At 45.7% G+C, this 22,255-nt stretch overlaps 1 protein-coding gene across 1 annotated transcript; it reads right to left on the reverse strand.

Annotated features, from left to right (window-relative positions):
- Positions 1–278: 278 nt before the first annotated feature.
- On the reverse strand, positions 279–19,350 carry vimr2 (vimentin-related 2). Its single transcript, XM_055889392.1, has 10 exons — positions 19,180–19,350; positions 18,237–18,381; positions 17,659–17,808; positions 17,370–17,489; positions 13,806–13,901; positions 11,549–11,686; positions 9,898–10,035; positions 6,608–6,718; positions 5,863–5,987; positions 279–736 (listed from the first exon to the last, which is right to left on the reverse strand). Exons 1-10 carry the CDS (start codon positions 19,293–19,295, stop codon positions 694–696), a joined length of 1,182 nt encoding a protein of 393 aa, XP_055745367.1. The 5' UTR covers positions 19,296–19,350; the 3' UTR covers positions 279–693.
- Positions 19,351–22,255: the final 2,905 nt, after the last annotated feature.

A 22,255-nucleotide genomic window follows, 5' to 3' on the forward strand; every position in this document is an offset into this window, starting at 1 on the left:
GTGTGTGTGTGTGTGTGTGTGTGTGTGTGTGTGTGTGTGTGTGTGTGTGTGTGTGTGTGTGTGTGTGTGTGTGTGTGTGTGTGTGTGTGTGTGTGTGTGTGTGTGTGTGTGTGTGTGTGTGTGTGTGTGTGTGTGTGTGTGTGTGTGTGTGTGTGTGTGTGTGTGTGTGTGTGTGTGTGTGTGTGTGTGTGTGTGTGTGTGTGTGTGTGTGTGTGTGTGTGTGTGTGTGTGTGTGTGTGTGTGTGTGTGTGTGTGTGTGTGTGTGTGTGTGTGTGTGTGTGTGTGTGTGTGTGTGTGTGTGTGTGTGTGTGTGTGTGTGTGTGTCATATCAGTGAGTTAGCTCCAGAGACTGTAGCCACAACAGATAGAGACCACTTAGGGACATTTCACAGACATTGAATACACACACTCTATCCAGTCCCATCCCCCTCCACCCCAATGTTAGACAATTCCATCTTTCTTATAGGACAGGGGTCACCTGCCAGTGACCTGTTATCAATGGCCCTGGCACGCCCTCCAGACCTCGTTAATCTGTCATGATACTTTTACATCTGCTCAAATGGTTGTGTGGCGGTTAGCTTCATGTGATCTGGCTGACTTTGGTCTGTTGTGTTTTGGCAACGCATGAAATGTGTATGGGAGGATATCCATCGCCAAAAGCAGGTTGGTTGGTCTGGTCTGCATCGGTTCCTCTCACAGGTAGCAAAGCCTCTCATCCTCCTCTTCCACCAAACCTCTGGGAATAGAAGAGAGGAAAAGGAAAACAACTGTAAGAAGTTCTGCTGATAACACACACACACACACACACACACACACACACACACACACACACACACACACACACACACACACACACACACACAGTTCTTCCACTTCAGCTAGGAGGACTTAGACCCAACATGGCTAGCCTCCATAGAAGCATTGTCTGTTTTATGTACTTCTTAATAAGCCACTATGGAAGCATACCTATCGGAGTTAGGGACATGACTTTTTCATATTATTGAGAACATTTTTCGGTCCAGCACTTGATTTCAACCAGATTGTTTAGATAAGATGTGAATTAGATCAGATGAATTCCATCAGTTGTGCCTATTTTTCCTACTTCATTCATTATAGCCACCATATCGGGGCTAGGGGTAATCTCAATATCTGTTTAAACTTCTGCTTGTTGTTGTTGTGTCGTCTACCACTAAGACATTGTGTGTGTCCCAAATGGCACCTTATTCCCTATAGTGCACTACTTTTGACCAGAGCCCTATAGGCCCTGCTCATAATCCGAGTTACACACGTAATACTGCAGAAAGTGAATTGTTAACATTAAGACTGTCACTGGGGAGCTACAACAGCGGAGAGCATCTGGTCCCAATGGCTCAGTGTACCTTTTAAAGGCGAGACTCGTGTCATTAGGCTCTCTTCTGCCGACACATTCCCAAAGTGTGAAGAGAAGCTTTTTTCATTTATTTTTCATGGTTTTAATCACATTTGACAAAACAGCCGTTACCAAAATGTTTAAAATGGTAAGCAATGTCGCACCCAGACCGCCTTGCCTGCCTGCGCCTTGCCTAAATGTGTGTGTGTGTGTGTGTGTGTGATGTATGTAAATGTGTGCACGTGTCTTGAGTCTATGTGGTGTGTGTCTTTGGAACAGTCTGTTCAGGGACCAGAGTGTTTAAAGGAGGCTATGGTGTGTTGTGGGGCTGCTGACAATAACAGGCTGGCGGATAAAGTGGCTTGGCAGAGACCCAGCCTACGGTCCTGACAGTGTGAGGTCCCCCCTGTCCATTCTAATGAGGAATTGTTTGAGGCTAACTCTTCCTGAGCCGCAAGGATGTATCGGGGGGGCCTCCCAAGGATCGGATGCGTAAGGAAGGGGCGTCCAAATGTAGGGGGTCGGCAAGGGCAAAGTGCATCATTCTACATACCAGGATGGCAGATGGTTGAGCGCACAGACACACACACAACAGGAGGGAGGCATGACAGAAACACAAAAACGTCTTCAAGGACACCGGACAGGAAACTGCATCATGTTTTCTTGGGCTGTCGTAGGGTCTGTTTCCTGTGACCCCAGTTAACCTTGGATGTCAGGCCTTTGTTCTCAGGAATGTCTTAATATGGAAATTATGGATATGGAGTTGCCCAGGCGACATGTCACATATACTTCATGTTCACAATGTCGGGCTACACAAATATTCTGAACAAAATCGAAAATATCACGTCATCTGAAGATGCCATTGTCATTGTAATACTACAGAGGCCTCTGTACACTCTTCTCAATTTACATCAACAACATAGCTCAGGCAGTAGGAAGCTCTTTCATCCAATTATATGCAGATGATACAGTCTTCTACTCAGCTGGCCCCTCACCAGATTTTGTTTTAAACACCCTACAAAAAAGCATTTTTAGTGTTCAACAAGCTTTCTCTGAACACCTCATAAAGAAAGGTCATGTGGTTTGGTTAGAAGAATGCCCCTCTCCCCACCGGTGTGATTACTACCTGTGAGGGTTTAGAGCTGAGGTAGACACCTCATACAAGTACTTGGGAGTATGGCTAGACGGTGCACTGTCCTTCTCTCAGCACATATCAAATCTGCTGGCTAAAGTTACATCTAGACTTGGTTTCCTCTATCGTAATCGCTCCTCTTTCACCCCAGCTGCCAAACTAACCCCGATTCAGATGACCGTCCTACCAATGCTAGATTACGGAGACGTAATTTATAGATCGGCAGGTTAGCCGCTTGAGAGCATGCTTGATGTTCTTTACCATTCAGCCATCAGATTTGCCACCAATGCTCCTTAAAGGACACATCGCTGCACTCTATACTCTTCTGTAAACTGGTCATCTCTGTATACCCGTCGCAAGACCCACTGGTTGATGCTTATTTATAAAACCCTCTTAGGCCTCACTCCCCCCTATCTGAGATATCTACTGCAGCCCTCATCCTCCACATACAACACCCGTTCTGTCAGTAACATTCTGTGAAAGGTCCCCAAAGCACACACCCCTGGGTCACTCCTCTTTTCAGTTCGATGCAGCTAACGACTGGAATGAGCTGCAACAAACACTCAAACTGGACAGTTTTATCTCTATCTCTTCATTCAAAGACTCAATCAGACACTCTTACTGACAGTTGTGGCTGCTTTGCATGATGCATTGTTGTCTCTACCTTCTTGCCCTTTGTGCTGTTGTCTGTGACCAATCATGTTTGGGTGAAAATTATCAGTGTCTCTAGTATGGCGCTGGAGGGGATGGCTGCCAATGTACGGGCTCCTGACCAACTCCTATTTTGTTTGTTTTTTCGCATTGGTTGTAACTCATTTTGTACATAATGTTGCTGCTACCGTCTCTTATGACCGAAAAGAGCTTCTGAACAGCAATTATTCACCTCGAACTGGAAAAATGTTTTTTCTTTAAAAGATTCCGATGTGAAGGATATGCTTTGTCAAGACAAGGCACAAATTCCCATCAGCGTGAAGAACAGACAGAGAAAAAGGGGAAGGAGTGCCTTGTAAGAATTTGCCAATGAGTAAGTAAGCCACCACTACCCTCCATATTATTGGCCAACGTGGAATCATTAGAAAATTAGCTAGACGATCTATGATTAAGACTACCCTACCAACGAACATTAAAAACTGTAATATCTTATGTTTCACCGAGGAGTGGCTGAACGACGACACAGAGCTGGCTGGCTTCTCCGTGCATCAGCAGGACAGAGCAGCTACATCTGGTAAGACGAGGGTCGGGGGTGTGTGTCTCTTTGTCAGTAACCGATGGCGCGCGATGTCTAATATTAAAGAAGTGTCGAGGTATTGCTTGCCTGAGGTAGAATACCTCATGATAAACTGTAGACCACACTATCTACCTTGCAAGTTCTCATTTATATTATTCGTAGCCGTCTATTTACCACCACAAACTGATGCTGGCACTAAGACCGCACTCAATGAGCTGTACAAGGCCATAAGCAAACAAGAAAATGCTCATCCAGAAGTGGCACTCCTAGTGGCTGGGGACTTTAATGCAGGCAAACTAAAGCAGGAAGTACCAGTGACTCGCTCAATACGGAAGTGGACCGATGACACGGATGCTATGCTACAGGACTGTTTTCCTAGCACAGACATGAATATGTTCCAGAATTCATCCAATGAAATGGAGGAGTATACCACCTCATTCACCAGCTTCATCAATAAGTGCATCAACGACGTTGTCCCCAGTGACCGTATGTACATTTCCCAACCAGAAGCCATGGGTTACAGGCAACATCCACACCGCGCTGAATGCTAGAGCTGCCGCTTTCAAGGAACGGGACACTAATCCGGACGCTTATAAGAAATCCCGCTATGCCCTCAGATGAACTATCAGAGGCAAAGCGTCAATACAGGACTAAGTTTGAAAAATATTACGGACTACAAAGGGAAACCCAGCCGCAAGCTGCCCAGTGATGCAAGCCTACCAGAAAAGCTAAATGCTTTTATATGCGCTTCGAGGCAAGCAACACTGAAGCATGCATGAGAGCACCAGCTGTTTGGGACGACTGTGTGATCACACTCTCCGTGAGCAAGACCTTTCAACAGGTCAATATTCACAAAGCCACAGGGCCAGACGGATTACCAGGACGTGTACTCAAATAACGCGCGGACCAACTGGCAAGTGTCTTCACTGACATTTTCAACTGCTTCCTGACCGAGTCTGTAATACCTACATGTTTCAAATAGACCACCATAGACTTCCTGACAGGATCCTGGACTTCCTGTAAGGGTAAGCAACAACACACTGGGGCCCCTCAGCGGTGCGTGCTTAGTCCCCTCCTGTAATCCCTGTTCACCCACGACTACATGGCCAACCACGACTCCAACACCATCATTAAGTTTGCTGACGACACAGCAGTGGTAGGCCTGATTACTGACAGCGATGAGACAGTCTATAGGGAGGAGGTCAGAGAACTGGTAGTATGGAGCCAAGACAACAACCTCTCCCTCAATGTGAGTAAGACAAAGGAGATGATCATGGACTACAGGAAAAGAAGGGCCGAACAGGTCTCCATTAACGTCAACAGGGCTGAAATGGAGCGGGTCGAGAGTTTCAAGTTCCTTGGTGTCCACATCACCAACGAACTATCATGGTCCAAACACACCAAGACAGTTGTGAAGAGGGCACGACAAAACCTTTTCCCCCTCAGGAGACTGAAAAGATTTGGCATAGGTCCCCAGATCCTCAAAAAGTTCTACAGTTGCATCTTGACCGGTTGCATCACCGCCTGGTATGCAATTACTCGTCATCTGACCCGTAAGGTGCGTGTGCGTACGGTCCAGAGCTTCCGGACATCCAGGACATATATACTAGGCGATGTCAGAGGAAGGCCCCAAAAATGTCAAAGACTCCAGTCACCCAAGTCATAGACTGTTCTCTCTGCTACCGCACGGCAAGTGGTACCGGAGCGCCAAGTCTAGAACCAAAAGGTTCCATAACAGCTTCTACCCCAAGCCATAAGACTGCTGAAAAATGTATCAAATGGCCGCCCGGACTATTTACACCCCCCCCCCCTTTGTTTTTACACTGCTGCTACTCGCCGTAAATTATCTACGCATAGTCACATTACAAATTTCCTCGACTTAACTGTACCCCCGTACATTTACTCGGTACCGGTACGCCCTGTATATAGCCTCATTATTGTTATGTAATTCTCTTGTGTTACTTCTATATATATATATATCATTTTCGTTTATTTAGTAAATATTTTCTTAACTCTATTTCTTGAACTGCATTGTTGGTTAAGGGCTTGTAGGTAAGTATTTCGCGGTAAGGTCTACTACACCTGTTGTATTTGGCGCATGTGACAAATACAATTTGATTTGATAGGGCCCACCTGTAGGCAGCGATCTCGATTTCCCGGGCCATCTTCTGACCCAGCAGCTCCTCGTAGTCATCACATTGTTCCCTCATCTGGACCTGCATGTCATGCTGCTGCTCCCGCATCTCCTCAATACGACACTGAGGAGAAACAGAGAGATAATGGGCCATGTTCTAATAGCCGCACAAGCATACTACCACTTAGTATTAAGCCATGTATCTATGTATTGGACACATTCTAAGTGGTATGCTAGTGTGGTTATTGGAATAGAGCCATTGGGTTTATGGGGATGGGTGGAGGTAAAAGTTATTGGAATAGAGCCATTGGGTTTATGGGATGGGTGGAGGTAGAAGTTGACCCTAACAGCTGGTCTATGGTCTGATATTTAACTTTCTACCCTTAGGATCGAGGGTAGGGTAAACTGTTCCTAGATCTGTGGTTAGGATTGAGGGTAGGGTAAACTGTTCCTAGATCTGTGATTAGGTTTGAGGGTGGGAAAAACTGTTTCTAGATCTTTGGTTCAGATTGAGAGAAGGGTAAACTGTTCCTAGATCTGTGATTAGGATTGAGAGTGGGGTCAACTGTTCATAGATCTTTGGTTCAGATTGAGAGAAGGGTAAACTGTTCCTAGATCTGTGATTAGGATTGAGAGTAGGGTCAACTGTTCATAGATCTGTGATTAGGGGCAGTGTCTACTTGGAGCAGAGATGGTGGGGTACTGTACTGGGGTCAGTTAGTCGGTGTGGTCTGTCCCTCTTACCTCCAGCTCAAAGATCTCCTCCACATACGCTTCTCTCTTCATCTCAATCTCATCTTCCAGCTCCTCACCACACTTCTCCAGCTCTGCAAGCTCCTTTTCAAGCTCTGCAATCTATACACACAGGTACAAACACAAAAACACAGAAATTCAGGTACATGGTCGGAGGAAACATGAGATGCGTGAGTAAATCTCTGCCAATGTCATTCTAAACAGCACATTGAAACCTCAAACTGTATACTCTCTTCCTAACACACACACACACACACGGCTCCCTGCTGTACACTGCTGTATATAACACAAATATAAATCCAACTGTTACGTTCCCCGGTTTTTGTTTGTATGTGTGTGTTTCAGGATGGCTTCCTGAAATTCCTCCCAAGCAGCTGATTGGTTGGCCACATCAATGATTGGCGAGCTGACCCCGCCCCCTCGTCAGGATACAGCTCTATCCCATTAGACTCCTTCTTACAGCTATATAAGCCAGTGTTCTGTGGCTCAGAAGAGAGCTGAGGGTTATGTCATGTGTTGGTTGCTGAGGGAGATGATTAGTATGTCATGTGTTGGTTTTTGCTGAGAGACAGGTTTTTTGTTAAGTACTTTGTAGCCGCTGCTTTTAAGGTATGTGTGTCCCCATAGGAGGCAGTGTTCTTGACTATTGAAATTGTTTACTTACGTTTGTATTCTGTTTTTGTTCCCAGGGGGGAAGGGGAAGGCACCTAGGGAGTGCTTAGGCAAGAGGCATAACCCGTAGTATTCACTGTCTATGCACACTAGGTAAGACCTGGGCGTACCAGCCCCTGTATTTTGGTTAGCGCACCAGGTAAGTAGTGGGTAGGCAGGTAAGGTGGGAGGGGGCTTTGACATTTACTTTCTTTGCTTTGGTTCCGTCCAGCCCCTTTTCCCCAAAATTACCGTGTGACGGAATAAATTCCCAGTAAACGGTAAATTCTCTGCCTTTGTCGTTCTTACTCGCACCTACAATCCCATACCTCTTTCACTCTATGGGAAGTTGAGTTGTAGCAGGGCGTTGAGTTCCCTCTTCCGAGAGGCGTATGTAACACCAACATGTAAAGTGTTTCATGAATTGAAATAAAAGATCGCAGAAATTTTCCAAGCTTATTTCTCTCAAATTGTGTGCACAAATTTGTTAAAATCCCTGTTAGTGAGCATTTCTCCTTCACAAAGATAATCCATCCACCCGACAGGTGTGGCATATCACAAAGCTGATTAAACATCATGATCATTACACAGATGCACCTTGTGCTGGCGACAATAATAGACCACTCTAAAATGTGCAGTTTTGTCACACAACACAATACCACAGATGTCTAAAGTGTTGAGGGAGCGTGCAATTGGAATGCTGATTGCAGGAATGTCCACTAGAGCTGTTGCCAGAGAATTTAATGTTGATTTCTCTACCATAAGCCGCCTCCAACGTTTTAGAGAATTCGCAGACCACGTGTATGGCGTCATGTTGGCCGATGTCAACATTGTGAACAGTGTGCACCATGGTGGCGGTGGGGTTATGGTATGGGCAGGCTTAAGCTACGGACAACAAATGTAATTGCATTTTATCGATGGCAATTTGAACGCACAGAAATACCGTGAAAGGTATCTATGACCAACAGATGCATATCTGTATTTCCAGTCATGTGACATCCATAGACTAGGGCCTAATGAATTTATTTCCATTGACTTATTTCCTCATATGAACTGTAACTCAGTAAAACCTTTGAAATTGTTGCATGTTGCATTTATATTTTTGTCCAGAGAAGTTAAACAATTAGCTGTCAGAGACGGATGAGGATTCCGGCTGTCTGCTTCTCTTGCAGGTAGATCACAGGAGCTCCAGGCTACTTCCTAAATGGCACTCGACTCTCTATATAGTGCATTTCTTTTGACATCTGGTAAAAGTAGTGAACTATATATGGAGCCATCTGGCAGACGGCCCCAGTCAGCTAGGTCTCTCTCTCCCCCCCTCCCCTGGTCGGATGCCCTGTGTGTGGGCAGGGGGGTGGGTGTGTGTCATCCCCATCAATGCCTGTTCTACTCTATTATACACATCTCTAAGCTGAGCCTGATTTCACTGCAAGGTTGTTTGTTTGGTCAAGTTGTGTCTCGGTGAGAAACCAGAACTGGAACATCCATCACGGCCGGTGAGAGATAGATTAAGGGAGGGAGAAAGACAGGCAGGGACATGTCCATCAGACTAGTCCCAGGCTAGGCAGAGCGAGGGCTCGCGTGCTGCACATTAAGGGAAGAGGAGACGGTGTTATGAGAGTGCGACTGCGGTTACCGAGGGGGCCTGTTTATTTAAAGACCACAACCTCGGTAATGGGAACCAAACCGCCATGTTTGTTATGGAAATGGAGAGGTGTCGGCTGTGGTCCGACCACTGATGATTACGGTGGAGCGAGCAGTTAAGCCAGTTACTGTCGATTTAAGTCATTGACCAATTCTATTAAGTGTTGATTCTTGAATGATGGATAAACTGCAATGGGAAGTTCCAGCATTTTCTTGAATACTGTAAACTTAAGTGAATCATTGAGTTTTGGGGTGGTTGGAGACTAATTCTTGAAAGACTGTACTGAGACATTCTACCATTTTCTCAATAAAGCCTCTCTGTTGCGTTTCTTTTTCTCTAGGAGACGGGGATGGGTGATAGATGAGGTTCTATTTCCATTGTTCAGTTTTGGGGTTGGAGTCTCTGGAGACACAGAGGAGGAATGTGTGAAGTTGTAAGAAGTTGATGATGAAGAAGAGAGAGTACTGTGAAAAGTCTGTCTAATAATGAGAGAGAGAGAGAGAGAGAGAGAGAGCGAGAGAAGAGAGAGAGTGAGAGAGAGCGAGAGAGCGCAAGAGAGAGCGCGAGAGAGAGAGCGAGAGAGAGCGAGAGAGAGCGAGAGAGAGCGCGAGAGAGAGAGCGCGAGAGAAAGAGAGAGAGCGAGAGAGAGAGAGCAAGAGAGAGAGAGCGAGAGCGAGAGCGAGAGCGAGAGAGAGAGAGATGTCACTCATGGAAAACTCCTGAGGAGTGAACTGCCTTTCCCTCCCTAAACTTTACTGTCTGTGGGAAGAAGCCATACATTTTCTACAATTCCTCTTGATTTCGTGGCTGATGTTTGATGCTGAGCTCATGGTGGGGCTTTTCTAAGAAGATGTCTGAGAAGTGTGAATTTACTGGAAGGAAAGTTTTACGGGAGAGAAAGAAACTTGAGAAACAGTCAAATCAGCAGGTAGTGATTGTCTAAAAAAAAGTAGGTGAATGCCAGAGAGAGATAGCGGTTCCTCACCAGTTTCTTCAGTTCGCTGACGCCCGTTATTTGGCCAACGCCTGTGACCCCCGCAGGTCTGGCCACCGTCAGCTCCTTTCCAGCACCAATGGCGACAACAGCACCAGCAACAACCACACCAGTTTCCCTGCACTCACACTGGAAACATAGCATAGTTATTACCTTCAATTTACTACATGACACTAGATGACAGAGTTTCCCATAAATTACTTTCCGGGGAGGGGGGGGGCGTAACCACAAGTACAATAACCACAAGTAGATATTTCAGTTGTCTTACGGTTGTTGTTTAGAAATGCAGTATGCATGGGTTATTCATGTGCAATGAAGTCCTTATGTAGATACACTTCCAATAAAGTGTTACCCTTTCCCCCATAAAGGGAATGGTGAAGGGGAACAACTTAGACAGAAAATGAGTGGCAACAAGGGCTCACAGGTGTGTCAGAGTCAGCCAGCAATCACAATCACACTTCAATCCCAATGGCAATCATTTGGGGATGGAGACAATTGCACCTTGTGAGACACTAATGGAGGCCAGGCCCAGACCGCAAGCTGTCCAGCTGGCAATGAACGAGGGAAGGAGGAGGAGGAGGGAAGGAGGAGGAGGGGAGGAGGAGGAGGAGGGGAGGATGAAGTGGGAAGGAGAGTGTAAGTGTCTGGGTTAGAGAGAATACGAACTGTGGTCAATTTCAACTAGTTCTCACAGTCTCACATCAGAATTAGACGTTCATCCATGTTTTGCAAACGTCAAATTTCGAAGTTTTTGCAAACGTAAAATTTCAAAGTGTGTAAGGTTAAGTTTAGGAATTAACTTCTAATGTTTAAGGTTAGGGTTACGTTTAGGAATTAACTGTTAATGTTAAAGGTTAGGGTTAAGTTTAGGCATTAACTCCGAAATCTTAGTTTCTATCGCTGGATTCAAATTTGCAACCTTTGGAATCAGAGGTAGATGCTCACGCCCATCCACCATCCCCATCATCAACGGCCTCGCAAAACCAAAACTTACTTGATGGTAACAGCGCTCACTGTTGTCCCTAGTGGCCGGTTTCCATGTCATCTTTTGACATCCACAGACATAAATGGACGTCAAATATTGACTTTAATCACGGGTAACCTGGCTGTAAATTTAGCCCAAAGCCTTTTCACATACACATGCACACACACACGCCGCCTAGGGGCCTGGGAAGGACCCCAGGGGTCTGATTACGAACGTGACCTCGCTGGGGGGGGGGGGGGGGCGGACAACCCCGACCCGGGACCCTATGGCGGGTCAGACCCACCGGAGAGCAAGGTTGACCCCAGCAGAGCACCTCTAGCTTGTAACACACACTCACACAAACTCTCTTTCTGAAACACACCAACATAGACAAACCAACGCAAGACACCGAGGGACAAAGTGGGTCTGTACTGGTGTGCGGCAGCACCTCTGATTCTAAGGTTTGCCTTTAGTGTTATGTCAAGAGGAAAAGAAAACAAGCGGGCCTGTCCCTCTGCGAGGTGAGAAGGCTCAGATTTAGTCAAACGGTTTGGGGAAGAAAGGGGGAGTGGGTGTGTAGCCGGTGAGTACGCTGTCAGGAGTTACATTGAAGGGTGTGTGTGTTCGGTGTTCTGTTTTGATAACATGCACATTGTGTGTATGCTCCAGACTCTGTACCTGGATGGTCTCACCCAGCTGGCTGTAGTTCTCCTTGATATATATGATGGCTGACTTGATGTCAGGGTTGCAGAACTCCAGGACTCCTCTCCCTGCTGCAGCTGGACCATCTACAGGGGCCACCATGTTCTGAACCGTCTGCAGACACACACACACCATTAAGTAAGTAGGTAACAACATTAAGCCCCCACCATGTACATATTCAGGTCACAATACCTACAACTCCATTATTAACCTCCATGCATCTATCATAGCAGAATGAAGAAGTGTTGGAGAAATACCCAAGCAGCTTGACCCTCATCTAATTTTCCCTCGACATGAGTAACGGCGGCTGATTCATCAGGGGAATAGGTGTTTGGAAATGCCTGATAATAATAGCAGTTAATAAAACAAAGGGGGACTTCTGTTTTCATTTGGTATTGAGCCGGTGCTGTGAGTTATTCAGTGCAGGGAGTTATCGAGCATGTCCCTGAGGGAGTGTGTTAAACGTAGCCGGCCAGCCGAGTGGCCGGGCTTCACAGAGGAGAGAAAAAAACTGAGTGATGGAACGGCCTCGCTTTCTCCCTCTCTCACTGCTCCCAGTTTCTTGTCTCTCTGCCTCGGCCTCTCCTACCGCCTCGGCCTCTCCTACCCTCTATTCTGCTGTCTTCCTCTGCCCCTCTCCCTCTGATATTGCATTAACACCCCTACTCTTACGATAAGTGCCATGTGATCTTCAGTGACCACAGAGAGTCAGGACACCCATTTAACGTCCCGTCCGAAAGACGGCACCCAACACAGGGCAATGTCCCCAATCACTGCCCTGGGGCATTGGGAAAAAAAAATTAGACCAGAGGAAAGGGTGCTTCCTACTGGCCCTCCAACACCACTTCCAGCAGCATCTGGTCTCCCATGCAGACACCAACCAGGACCAACCCTACTTAGCTTCAGAAGCAAGCCAACAGTGGGATGCAGGGTGGTATGCTGCTGACATTGCCCTGTGTAGGGTGCCGTCTTTCGGGTGGGACGATAAACGAGTGCCCTGACTCTCTGTGGACATTTAAGGTCCCATGGCATTTATGATAAGAGTAGGGGTGTTAACCCCGGTGTCCTGGCTAAATTCCCAATCTGGCCCTCAAACCATTATGACCTCCTAATCACCCCCAGCTTCCAATTTGCTCATTCATCCCTCCTCCTCTCCCCTGTAACTATTCCCCAGGTTGTGCTGTAAATGAGAATGTGTTCAGTCAACTTACCTGGTAAAATAAAAAATAAATAACATGATTGGTCTATAAACTCATTTACCACCTGGTGATGTCACCAGGCAGGCTAAAACAGACATTTCCGGCAGTCTTTTCAAACACTAAAAGGGCATAATTATTTTCACGATTTCACAGTATTATTCCAACCTCAAACAATACATTTCACTGCACCTATCCGGTGTAATAAAAATATATAGTGTGGAAATATATAGAAAACACAGGACAATTACGTTTTTGACTGCACTGGGCCTTTAAAGATATGTGGGGTTTTGGTAATGGAATTACAAGGCACAAGGCAATATTTCTTCAAATAACAGAAGGGGAAAAAATTCTCCAAAACAAAATAGAAGTGTTGATATTAGTTGGCAGAGGTCTTTACTTCAACTTGTGTTTTGATGAATTTCTAATACCCTTTAAGACTTTTTGTTTGCAGATGTTTTCTAAGACCCCCCTTTCCCTCTGTTTGACCAGAAATTAAAGCCATTACTTGATATGCTCTTATGAACTTCACATGTTAGAAATGTCCTTTAACAACTGGTCATATCACCTGTGAGATCTATCCTTGGCAAGGCTTATTCTGGCTCTACCCTGCTTTGCTGTGCTCTAATCCTGCCTCAGTACCACAATTGTTCCTCGTAAAATAACTACTGTTCATGGTAAAAACCTGGTCAACAAGGTGGCCAGGGTCATCTGAACCGTGTTGCCCCCGGCAAACCCTAATGGGAATCTCTCCAACACCTGCCCTTTGTCTGGAGTTTTAGTGTCTTTGACTAAACAGAAAAGCTTGCTGCTTGTGTAAAGGTGGTTCAGCAAACCTTGCCAGAGATGTGAAGACTCAGTGGGCAAACAGTCTGTGGCATGCATGAAATATGGGTTCAAACCCAGTCACAGTTGTAAGTAATGACCCAGAGAGCCATTGAGTAGTACACTTTTCCTCATTTGTGTACTAATACTGTGGGATAATCAATGTTTGCCCTCCAGCCAGTCATATCTAGGATATGTCCCTTCGCTCTTACCGTCTCATGCTGTGCCTCCATGCGAGCCAGTTGTTCCTCATAGATTTTCACCTGCTCCCTCAGGGCCAGACAGTCTGCGGTCACTACATCCACTTCCTACAAAGGGGTAGCAGACAGCCAGGTCAATAGAAAACCGAAAGCACTCGTATGTTGAAAGCTCCCGCTTGTCTTCTGATATACTAGATGTCATTTTCACAAGATTGCTTCCACCAGTGTTTTCCAATCCTGGTGTTGGGGGCCCAAAGCGGTGCACATGTTTGTTTTTGCCCCTAGCACTAAGACGCTTGATTCAACTAAGCCTTTAGTTGAATCAGGTGTGTTAGTGCTAGGGCAAAAACTAAAATGTCTACCCCTTTGGGTCCCTAGAACCATAATTGGGAAACACTGGTTTACACCAATCCAATCATACCTACACTGAACAACATAAAACGCAACATGCAACAATTGTAAATGTTTTACTGAGTTACAGTTCATAAAAAGAAGGTAAATTGCAATACATTCATTTAGCCGTAATCTTCCACATGACTGGGAATACAGATATGCATCTGTTGGTCACAGATACCTTAAAAAAAGGTAGGGGCCTGGATCAGAAAACCAGTCAGTATCTGGTGTGACCACCATTTGCCTAGAGCAGCGCGACACGTTTCCTTCGCATAGAGTTGATCAGGCTGTTGATTGTAACCTGTGGAATGTTGTCCCACTCTTCTTCAATTGGTGTGTGAAGTTGCTGGATATTGGCGGGACCTGGAATAATCGGTCATACGCGTCGATCCAGAGCATCCCAAACTTGCTTAAATGGGTGACATCTCTGGTGAGTATGCAGTCCATGGAAGAACCTTGACATTTTCAACATCCAGGAATTGTGTACAGATCCTTGTGACATGGAGCCTTGCATTGTCATGCTGAAACATGAGGTGATAGCGGCGGACGAATGGCACGACAATGGGCCTTAGGATCTCATCACGGTATCTCTGTGCATTCAAATTGCCATCGATAAAATGCAATTGTGTTTGTTGTCCATAGCTTATGCCTGCCCATACCATAACCCCTCCGCCATCATGGGGCACTCTGTTCACAATGTTGACATCAGCAAACCAGTTACGACGCCGAACTGCAATCAGGTCAAGACCCTGGTAAGGACGATGAGCATGCAGATTAGCTCCCTGAGATGGTTACTGACAGTTTGCCCAGAAATTCTTTGATTGTGCAAACACACATTTTCATCAGCTGTCCGGGTAGCTGGTCTCAGACGATCACGCAGGTAAAGAAGCCGGAGGTGTAGGTCCTGGGCTGGCATGGTTACGCGTGGTCTGCAGTTGTGAGGCTGGTTGGACGTACAGCCAAATTCTCTAAAACGACGTTGGAAATGGCTTATGGTAGAAAAATGAATATTCAATTCTCTGGCCACAGCTCTGGTGGACATTCCTGCAGTCAGCATTCCAATTGCACGCTCCATCAACACTTTAGACATCTGTGGCATTGTGTTGTGTGACAAAACTGCACATTTTAGAGTAGCCTTTTATTGTCCCCAGCACAAGGTGCACCTGTGTAATGATCATGCTGTTTAAATTGGCTTCTTGTCAGGTGGATGGATTATCTTGGCAAAGGAGAAATACTCACTAACACGAATGTAGGGAGGAGGGTAAGGGGCAGGGGATGTAAGGGGTTGGGAGGAGGGTAAGGGGCTAGAGGTGGTAAGGGGTAGGGAGGGGGAAAGGGCTACGGGGGGTAAGGGGTAGGGGTGGTAGGGAGGAGGGTAAGGGGCTAGGCGTTGTAAGGGGTAGGGAGAGGGTAAGGGTTAGGGTTAGGGGGCTAGGGGGTAGGGAGGATGTATGGGCTAGGGGTGGTAAGGGGTAGGGAGGCGGCAAGGGCTTGGGGTGGTAGGGGCTACGGGGTCGATTTGAAATTCAGAACAAAAGTACCATGACACACTATTTCCTCAACCAGCAGGTAGCTAGACAACGCAATGCAGAGGAAGAGGGGCTAATTAGCTAAAAATGCCTTCGTCCTCGATTCCATTCAGAGGCAGGGTTTATCCAGCCCTTTTTAAGTGCCTGATTAATTGGTGATGAATTGAATTACTCCTGGTACTAGCATTTGTATCTGAATGCAAAACGGGTCCACGGGTGAAACCTTCCTGCTGTGGCTGCCTGAACACATGGGTCCCTGATGGACGTCACACGTAAGGCAGGCGGTCTGTTACTGTTATCTCTGGGCAAACACAAGGCCGTAAATTGGAGAGTCATGCACTCACAGTCTATGGACTGTGAAGACCAAAGAAATCCCCCCTAGGTCACCCTTCTCTTCTCTTGTTCCCCATCCATCGCGTCAGGCTAGCTGTGCTTTATAGCACCGTCTTCCGCTTTGGATTTGGATGAGATCCAGCCAGCTCCTCCAGCCTTCTTCCACTGTGGGAAGCCTTGGTGGGAGCCTGCTGAACCTTTTAAACACCGTAAGCCTCAGCCCCAGATAAAAGCTCAAAAGAACACTCAGAGAATTGGCTGGCAGAGAGACGGACAGACAGACCATGGAGGTTGTCCAAGATGTGGGCAGCTTTACCACAAAATACAAACAGGCTTAATCAATAGCTAATGGCAAGGCTGGATTTTAAAATACCCAGCCATGCCTTGGTTTTAAGCCTCTTCCAAAGTCTGTCTGCTTGCCTACTGAGAAAGGCTGCAGCCTCCTCTCGCGGAGCTGCTTCCAACACCGGTTCACAATCACATTCAATCTCTCTTCTCCCTGCCTGTTTCTGTTTGTTTGTTTCCCACCGACTCTAAGCTCTCTCCACGCTCCAGCTGCTTTCCAATCGGAGCCAGGAGCTGAGCCAGCCAGCAAGCCAGCCAGCAGCGTTACTGCACCGACTACAGTACAGTCTGTATTACATCTGTATAGGAGAAATTAAAGACTGAATGACTCAATAAGGAGACATGTAAACAGCTTCTCCCACATCTGGGCTGGCAGTGGGGAGATTGGCTGTGACGGCAGGGACATGTGTGGTGTGGCAGGCAGTGAGGGAATGAGAGGGAATGGGATAGTAGGTTTTGTTAGGACTGGGGTTTTGTGGTTGTGTTGTGGCCACCGGCCCAGACTGTAGGACTGATAATTAATCAACACCCTGTGGGTAGAGATACAGAGGAGCAGCAGGGCTATGCTGAGCCACACAGCTTATGAAATTTGTTTTTTTGAATCGTAGAGAATAAAACAGTGTTGGCAAATCATGGCAACAGTGCCGTCTAGTGGTAGTTATACATTAGTACAGTCAGTATATTAGTGCTCCTAAAGAGATATTGGCCTTCTTTGAATATTTAGATAATGCATGCTTCTTTCCACCCTTCCTTGCCTATTATCAATCTTTCATTTTGAGGAATGATCAAACTGGGTAAATTGGGTATAAAAGTTGAGCTACCACAAGTTAGATCTATGTCTTTATACATGTTATAAATTGACAGTAGCACACATGAAAAGTCTACTTATTGTTAGAGAATAAATTACCCACGAAAACACCAGTTCAACACAATTACTAAACAATAACACTAAAATGGCACAAAGTGAGGTCATTACCAGGCCAACGTCTTCCTGCTCCAGTTGGATGAGGGTCCTCTGCTGAACGGTCTCCTCATACTGCTCCTGCAGACACTCCAGCTCTCTCCTCAGCTCCTCCACATCAAACAGGCTCTGGTCCTGGACACACACAATTGGTAATGGTAATGGTCTGTGACAATGGCTACCTGTCGATTATGGCAGCCCCATCCAACCAGCTCCAACCAACCACCATTAGACAACAGGTTCTTTTTCTCCTAGCATTCGTGTGACATGAATGCCTCCACTCTGCTGCATTGTTAATATGTACCCTCTCCTTGCGCAGTCTCTCCACCACGGCGTCCAGGCTGTATTCAGGGACAGCTACGGCAGTGGAGGTGGTCTGTTGGCCGGTCATCCTCTCCTCCAGCTCACAGATCTGGGCCTCCAGAGACTCATTGTCCTCCTCAAAGCAGCGTGCCTATTAGGGCGCACACAGCATGTACAATGGTATAGGAAAGTACATGAACGTTAAGGGTTGCTAAATTCTGAGCATTTTCCCATAATATCCAGTTTTTCCAGAAATCCCAGTTTGACTATTAGAATTCCTTCTTGATTTGCGGGAATATTCCAAATGTGATTTCTGGAAAATCTGGGAATTTGGGGAAGGTTACCAGAATTTTTGGGGGTTGCTTCCTTGGAGCATCTGTGTAGAATAGACTTGGGTCAAATACATAATACCTTTGAACTTTTGGGACTATCCCATTGGTTCTACTGTGTCTATTGGTCAATCTAAAATTGAGCACAGTGCTCAAGTTAGTGTTCATTGTGACTCTTAAGTGTCAAGTTTATATAACATTATAGAACCTTAGATTAACGTTTCAAGGGTTGAATCCATCCCGGGCTCACCATGTTGATGAGGGCGACAAAGCGATCATTTAGGGCGGCAATGATGCTGCGGTCTTTAGCGAATCGGACCAGACTCTCCTTATTGAGCGTCTTGGCAGCCACAAAGTCCAGCTGGTCACACGTACACTCCTCAGCAGCCGCACCCCTGTGGGAGACACACAGCTTAGGAGAAGCCTGAGTTTGTAAAAATCCCTGGAGAGACACACAGACACACTAGCACAATACATTTCACAAAAGTATCAGCATCAGTTGTGTGCATGTACATAGAAAATCAAAAGATAGCAATCCCTAAAAAGTCTTTAATGCATAGCATTGCTGCCCCTCCCAAATTAGATCTGTGTAAATGAACACAGCCGAGGGGAATATATCGTCATCATCTGATGGAAGTACAAAAGGCATTTGTCAACACCATTCAAACTTTTCCCATGGGACTGACAACTAAAGTAACCGACGTGCGTAACTAACACTAAACACACAATAGCCAACTGGGGGACATTCAATACTGCATATGAAAACCATGCAAAGCTACCACACATTTGCTTGCGATTCAATTCAATAAATATTTAGAAATACTTCAGGAGTGAAAGGAAACGAACATCTGGTCCCATAGATGTTGTCTGACACGTTCTAGTTTTAATCTAAGCAGTCCCCCAAGAAGAAAGGACACTAGTTTGCCGGCCTTGTGGTACACTGTAGTAAACCATCCTCAGTGCACAGGGTGTTCTCCATAAAGGCCATCTCCAGTGGTCCATATGCATGTTGAGTCATGTTTGATAGGGCTTACCTAGCAAAACATTTTGAGACAGGAAACATAAATCCTTGAGTTTAGGTAGTACCTCCACATTTCACTCAGTTTCTAAATGCTCCACACCCCTACTGAATAGGACCCAGGCCCTCTAAGCCATGAAGAGGTGAGGGGGCTACCAAGAAACCACACACTGACCTGGCCTTGACCGCTGAGGAGCGGTACTGCCCTCCACAGCCACCGCTGGACCGTCCATTCCGACTCCTCTGCTCCTCAAACTGCCGGCGGTAGGACGACACTCTCAGCATGGCCATGGTTGATACTGGGACACGTACTGCAGTCTGGGGCTACAGTAACAAATAATGGCAAACGGATGACAGTGAGTCCAGTTTGAGGACTTTATACATGGAGATGAAGGGGAATGTTGCATCCAGGCGATGGATCTCTCACGGCCCGCTGACTGGACTAACTATAGGGGCTCACACCAACAGCTGGCCATTTCACACGGAGCAGACAAGTCGGGCCATAGCAACGACGTCACCATATTGTTTATCTGAATGTTTTCTTAGGATTTCCAAAAGGGGGGGACTGTGATTACTTAGAGTATCACATGTGAACAATTGGGTATTTCGTAGGAAAAAAGTTAAGACATAGGATGCTTTTTGTACATTATTTTATTTCCGTTAAATAAATTAAAAGTACCACACAAAATATACATTGAAAACATTTGTGCAAGTTTTCCTTCGCATATGTAGCATTATTACTAGACAGACCATTACAAAACTTGAGGCATGAAGAGGAGCAGAGCGCATAAACCAACACATGAATACACAGACAGGCGCCAGATGAAGAGAAATAAGGAAACACGAGTGTGGATTTCTCTCCCAAATATGACTATTCAGTCCTGACAATCTCTCCTCAGCTTGGGTTGGCCTTATTTCTGATGTAAAAGCTTCGTGTTGTGAATGAGATGAAAATACCAGATTTCCCGTTCAACCTCTTTTGACTCGGAGACAACCGGAAGGACAAATCCATCCAGGGCCAGCCATGGTTTGGCTAAGCTAAGCAAAGCCCATTAAGTCTATGACAACTCTCAGGAATGCTAAAGGCATGCCTGGCCCATTGTAGAAATATACTGTATGGGATGATTGCAGCGAGGCACAGAAATGTACACAAGGCCCACTCCACTCAAACTCCTTTCAGGTACAGAGCTAACACTGACATAGAAACCGGTAAGTGCTTTGATTAACGAACTGTCAGTGTTAAAGCTATAAGATTACGTAACATACTGAAACAAAAGCTTCCGCCTCAGAACGCATTTTCTGGTGTAGCAATGGTCCAGCAATGCCTGTTAAACATGATTACGAAGTACAGGCTTTTTCTGGCAAGACTGTCGGTGTGTTAGCTATAATGTTATTTAACCCATTGAAACACTGTTTGAAATGTATTTATTAGCCTGGACCTGTATTAGCCAGGTTCCATACTGTGTATGCTGTAGGCAAATCAATACTCGATGTCATACCTTAGCATGGAATGACAACAGAGGGGTTGGCTACACCACATACAGTGTACGGAACCAGGCTAGTCTTGAAGTGTCTGTTGACTAAGTAACAGGCTTTTCTGGCATGATTAGTTGACTAGAGACGTACGCCAGGGCTACAGTTCCAGTGGAAACGGGTGTCATGTACCAACCGTGTCACATAACTGGCCTGTAAAGTGCCGACCAGGAGAAATTTTGACATATTACTGCTAAAATTACTAGACAGTGTCAAACACAGGGAGGAAACACTGTTGAAATTGCACGGCATTGGAGTTCCCCATTTCATAACCATAACACAATCCACGACAGCGTTTGGGGAAAAAACATTTCCTTTGTGGCCCGGAAAAGATCATGTGTCTGGAAAACCATTTTCGTTTCTCAGGGTGTAATGAACAACTAAATCCTGTTCAACCTGCACTGTAAAAAATGCTTAGTCACTGAAAAAAACTAAAAGAGTGTGTCCGAAATGGCACCCTATGTAGTGCAGTGCTTTTGATCAGAGCTCTGGAATAAAGTGGAGCACTATAAAGGGAATAGGCTGCCATTTGGGACACACAGAAAGCAAAACAGGACATTATATTGTCTGAATATACTGCGGGAGACAAAGTGACAAAAAATACCCTTGCATGAGCACACAAGCCCAAAACAACGAAGCTCTAAATCAGCATGAAGGCAGATAGTGAGGCTGAAGCAAGGAAAGAAAAAACTAAATGAGGACACATGGCAGACATTAAAAACGACGGTACCACCTGCATGACGAACACACAGCACATACATTTTGAAAACACAAGAACACACAGTTTGCACCAGCATAGTAAGAGTTGACAGCAGAGTCAAACATCGTGGACAATGGGGACAGGAGGACTATTTACAACAGTTGAGACATCGATACCCTAGAGGTGTTCTCCCTCTGCTGTTCTGTAGGGCTGGTTTCTGGGACTCATCTTAAAAGCCTACTCTTGAACTTACAAAAGCATGCTCAATAGAGAATGTTCATCTCTGGGTCTGAAAAACTGGCCCATAAAAATGGCAAACAAATGCAGGCGTGATGACTGATCACTCTATTGTGACGGGTTCAGAGTTGCAATGTACTCTCACTGATATTGAACGACACGTGTTTCAGAATGGCAGAAGCGAAAAGGTGGGTTTGAACAACCAAGGGCAATTAAACAATATGCAAAATGTGGTCTATTAAAAATAATTATGAAGTTGAAATAAACTATAAAGATGGTGAAAAAAAGTAATGCAAGGAAAAAAAGAGAATAAATAACATTAGTTTAAAGTACAGCCCACTGATCATTCTAACATCTCCCAATATCACAAGAACCCAGACGGGACTTCTCCCCACTGTCATCGTTCTCTTGTAACAATGGAAATCTTCCATTATCAGATTGTCCCGACAAGCAAGGATTCACTCAGTCTCTCTGTGTTCCCTAGAAGTATTTTGTGCCCAATATCACTGTCTACTGATGGTTTGAATAGTTCCCCCCGAGAGAAGTATCCATCGGGTAGCTGCAATTCAAATCTTCTGGACGACCACCCATGTGGGCCATCTTTAGTGTCATGGACTAGCAATTCATCATTATCTTAGTATCTATGGGTTCGTACATACACACATACATACACACATATTGTATTTTCAATCAGAGTTCAGATTCAGATCAGGTATAGGCAGTCATTTTGGCATGGAACATGTTATATGAAGCATGGGGGTCTTGGGGGTCGCCTGGAGGG

Source organism: Salvelinus fontinalis, chromosome 29 (genome assembly GCF_029448725.1).
Source record: "Salvelinus fontinalis isolate EN_2023a chromosome 29, ASM2944872v1, whole genome shotgun sequence".
Taxonomy (NCBI): domain Eukaryota; kingdom Metazoa; phylum Chordata; class Actinopteri; order Salmoniformes; family Salmonidae; genus Salvelinus; species Salvelinus fontinalis.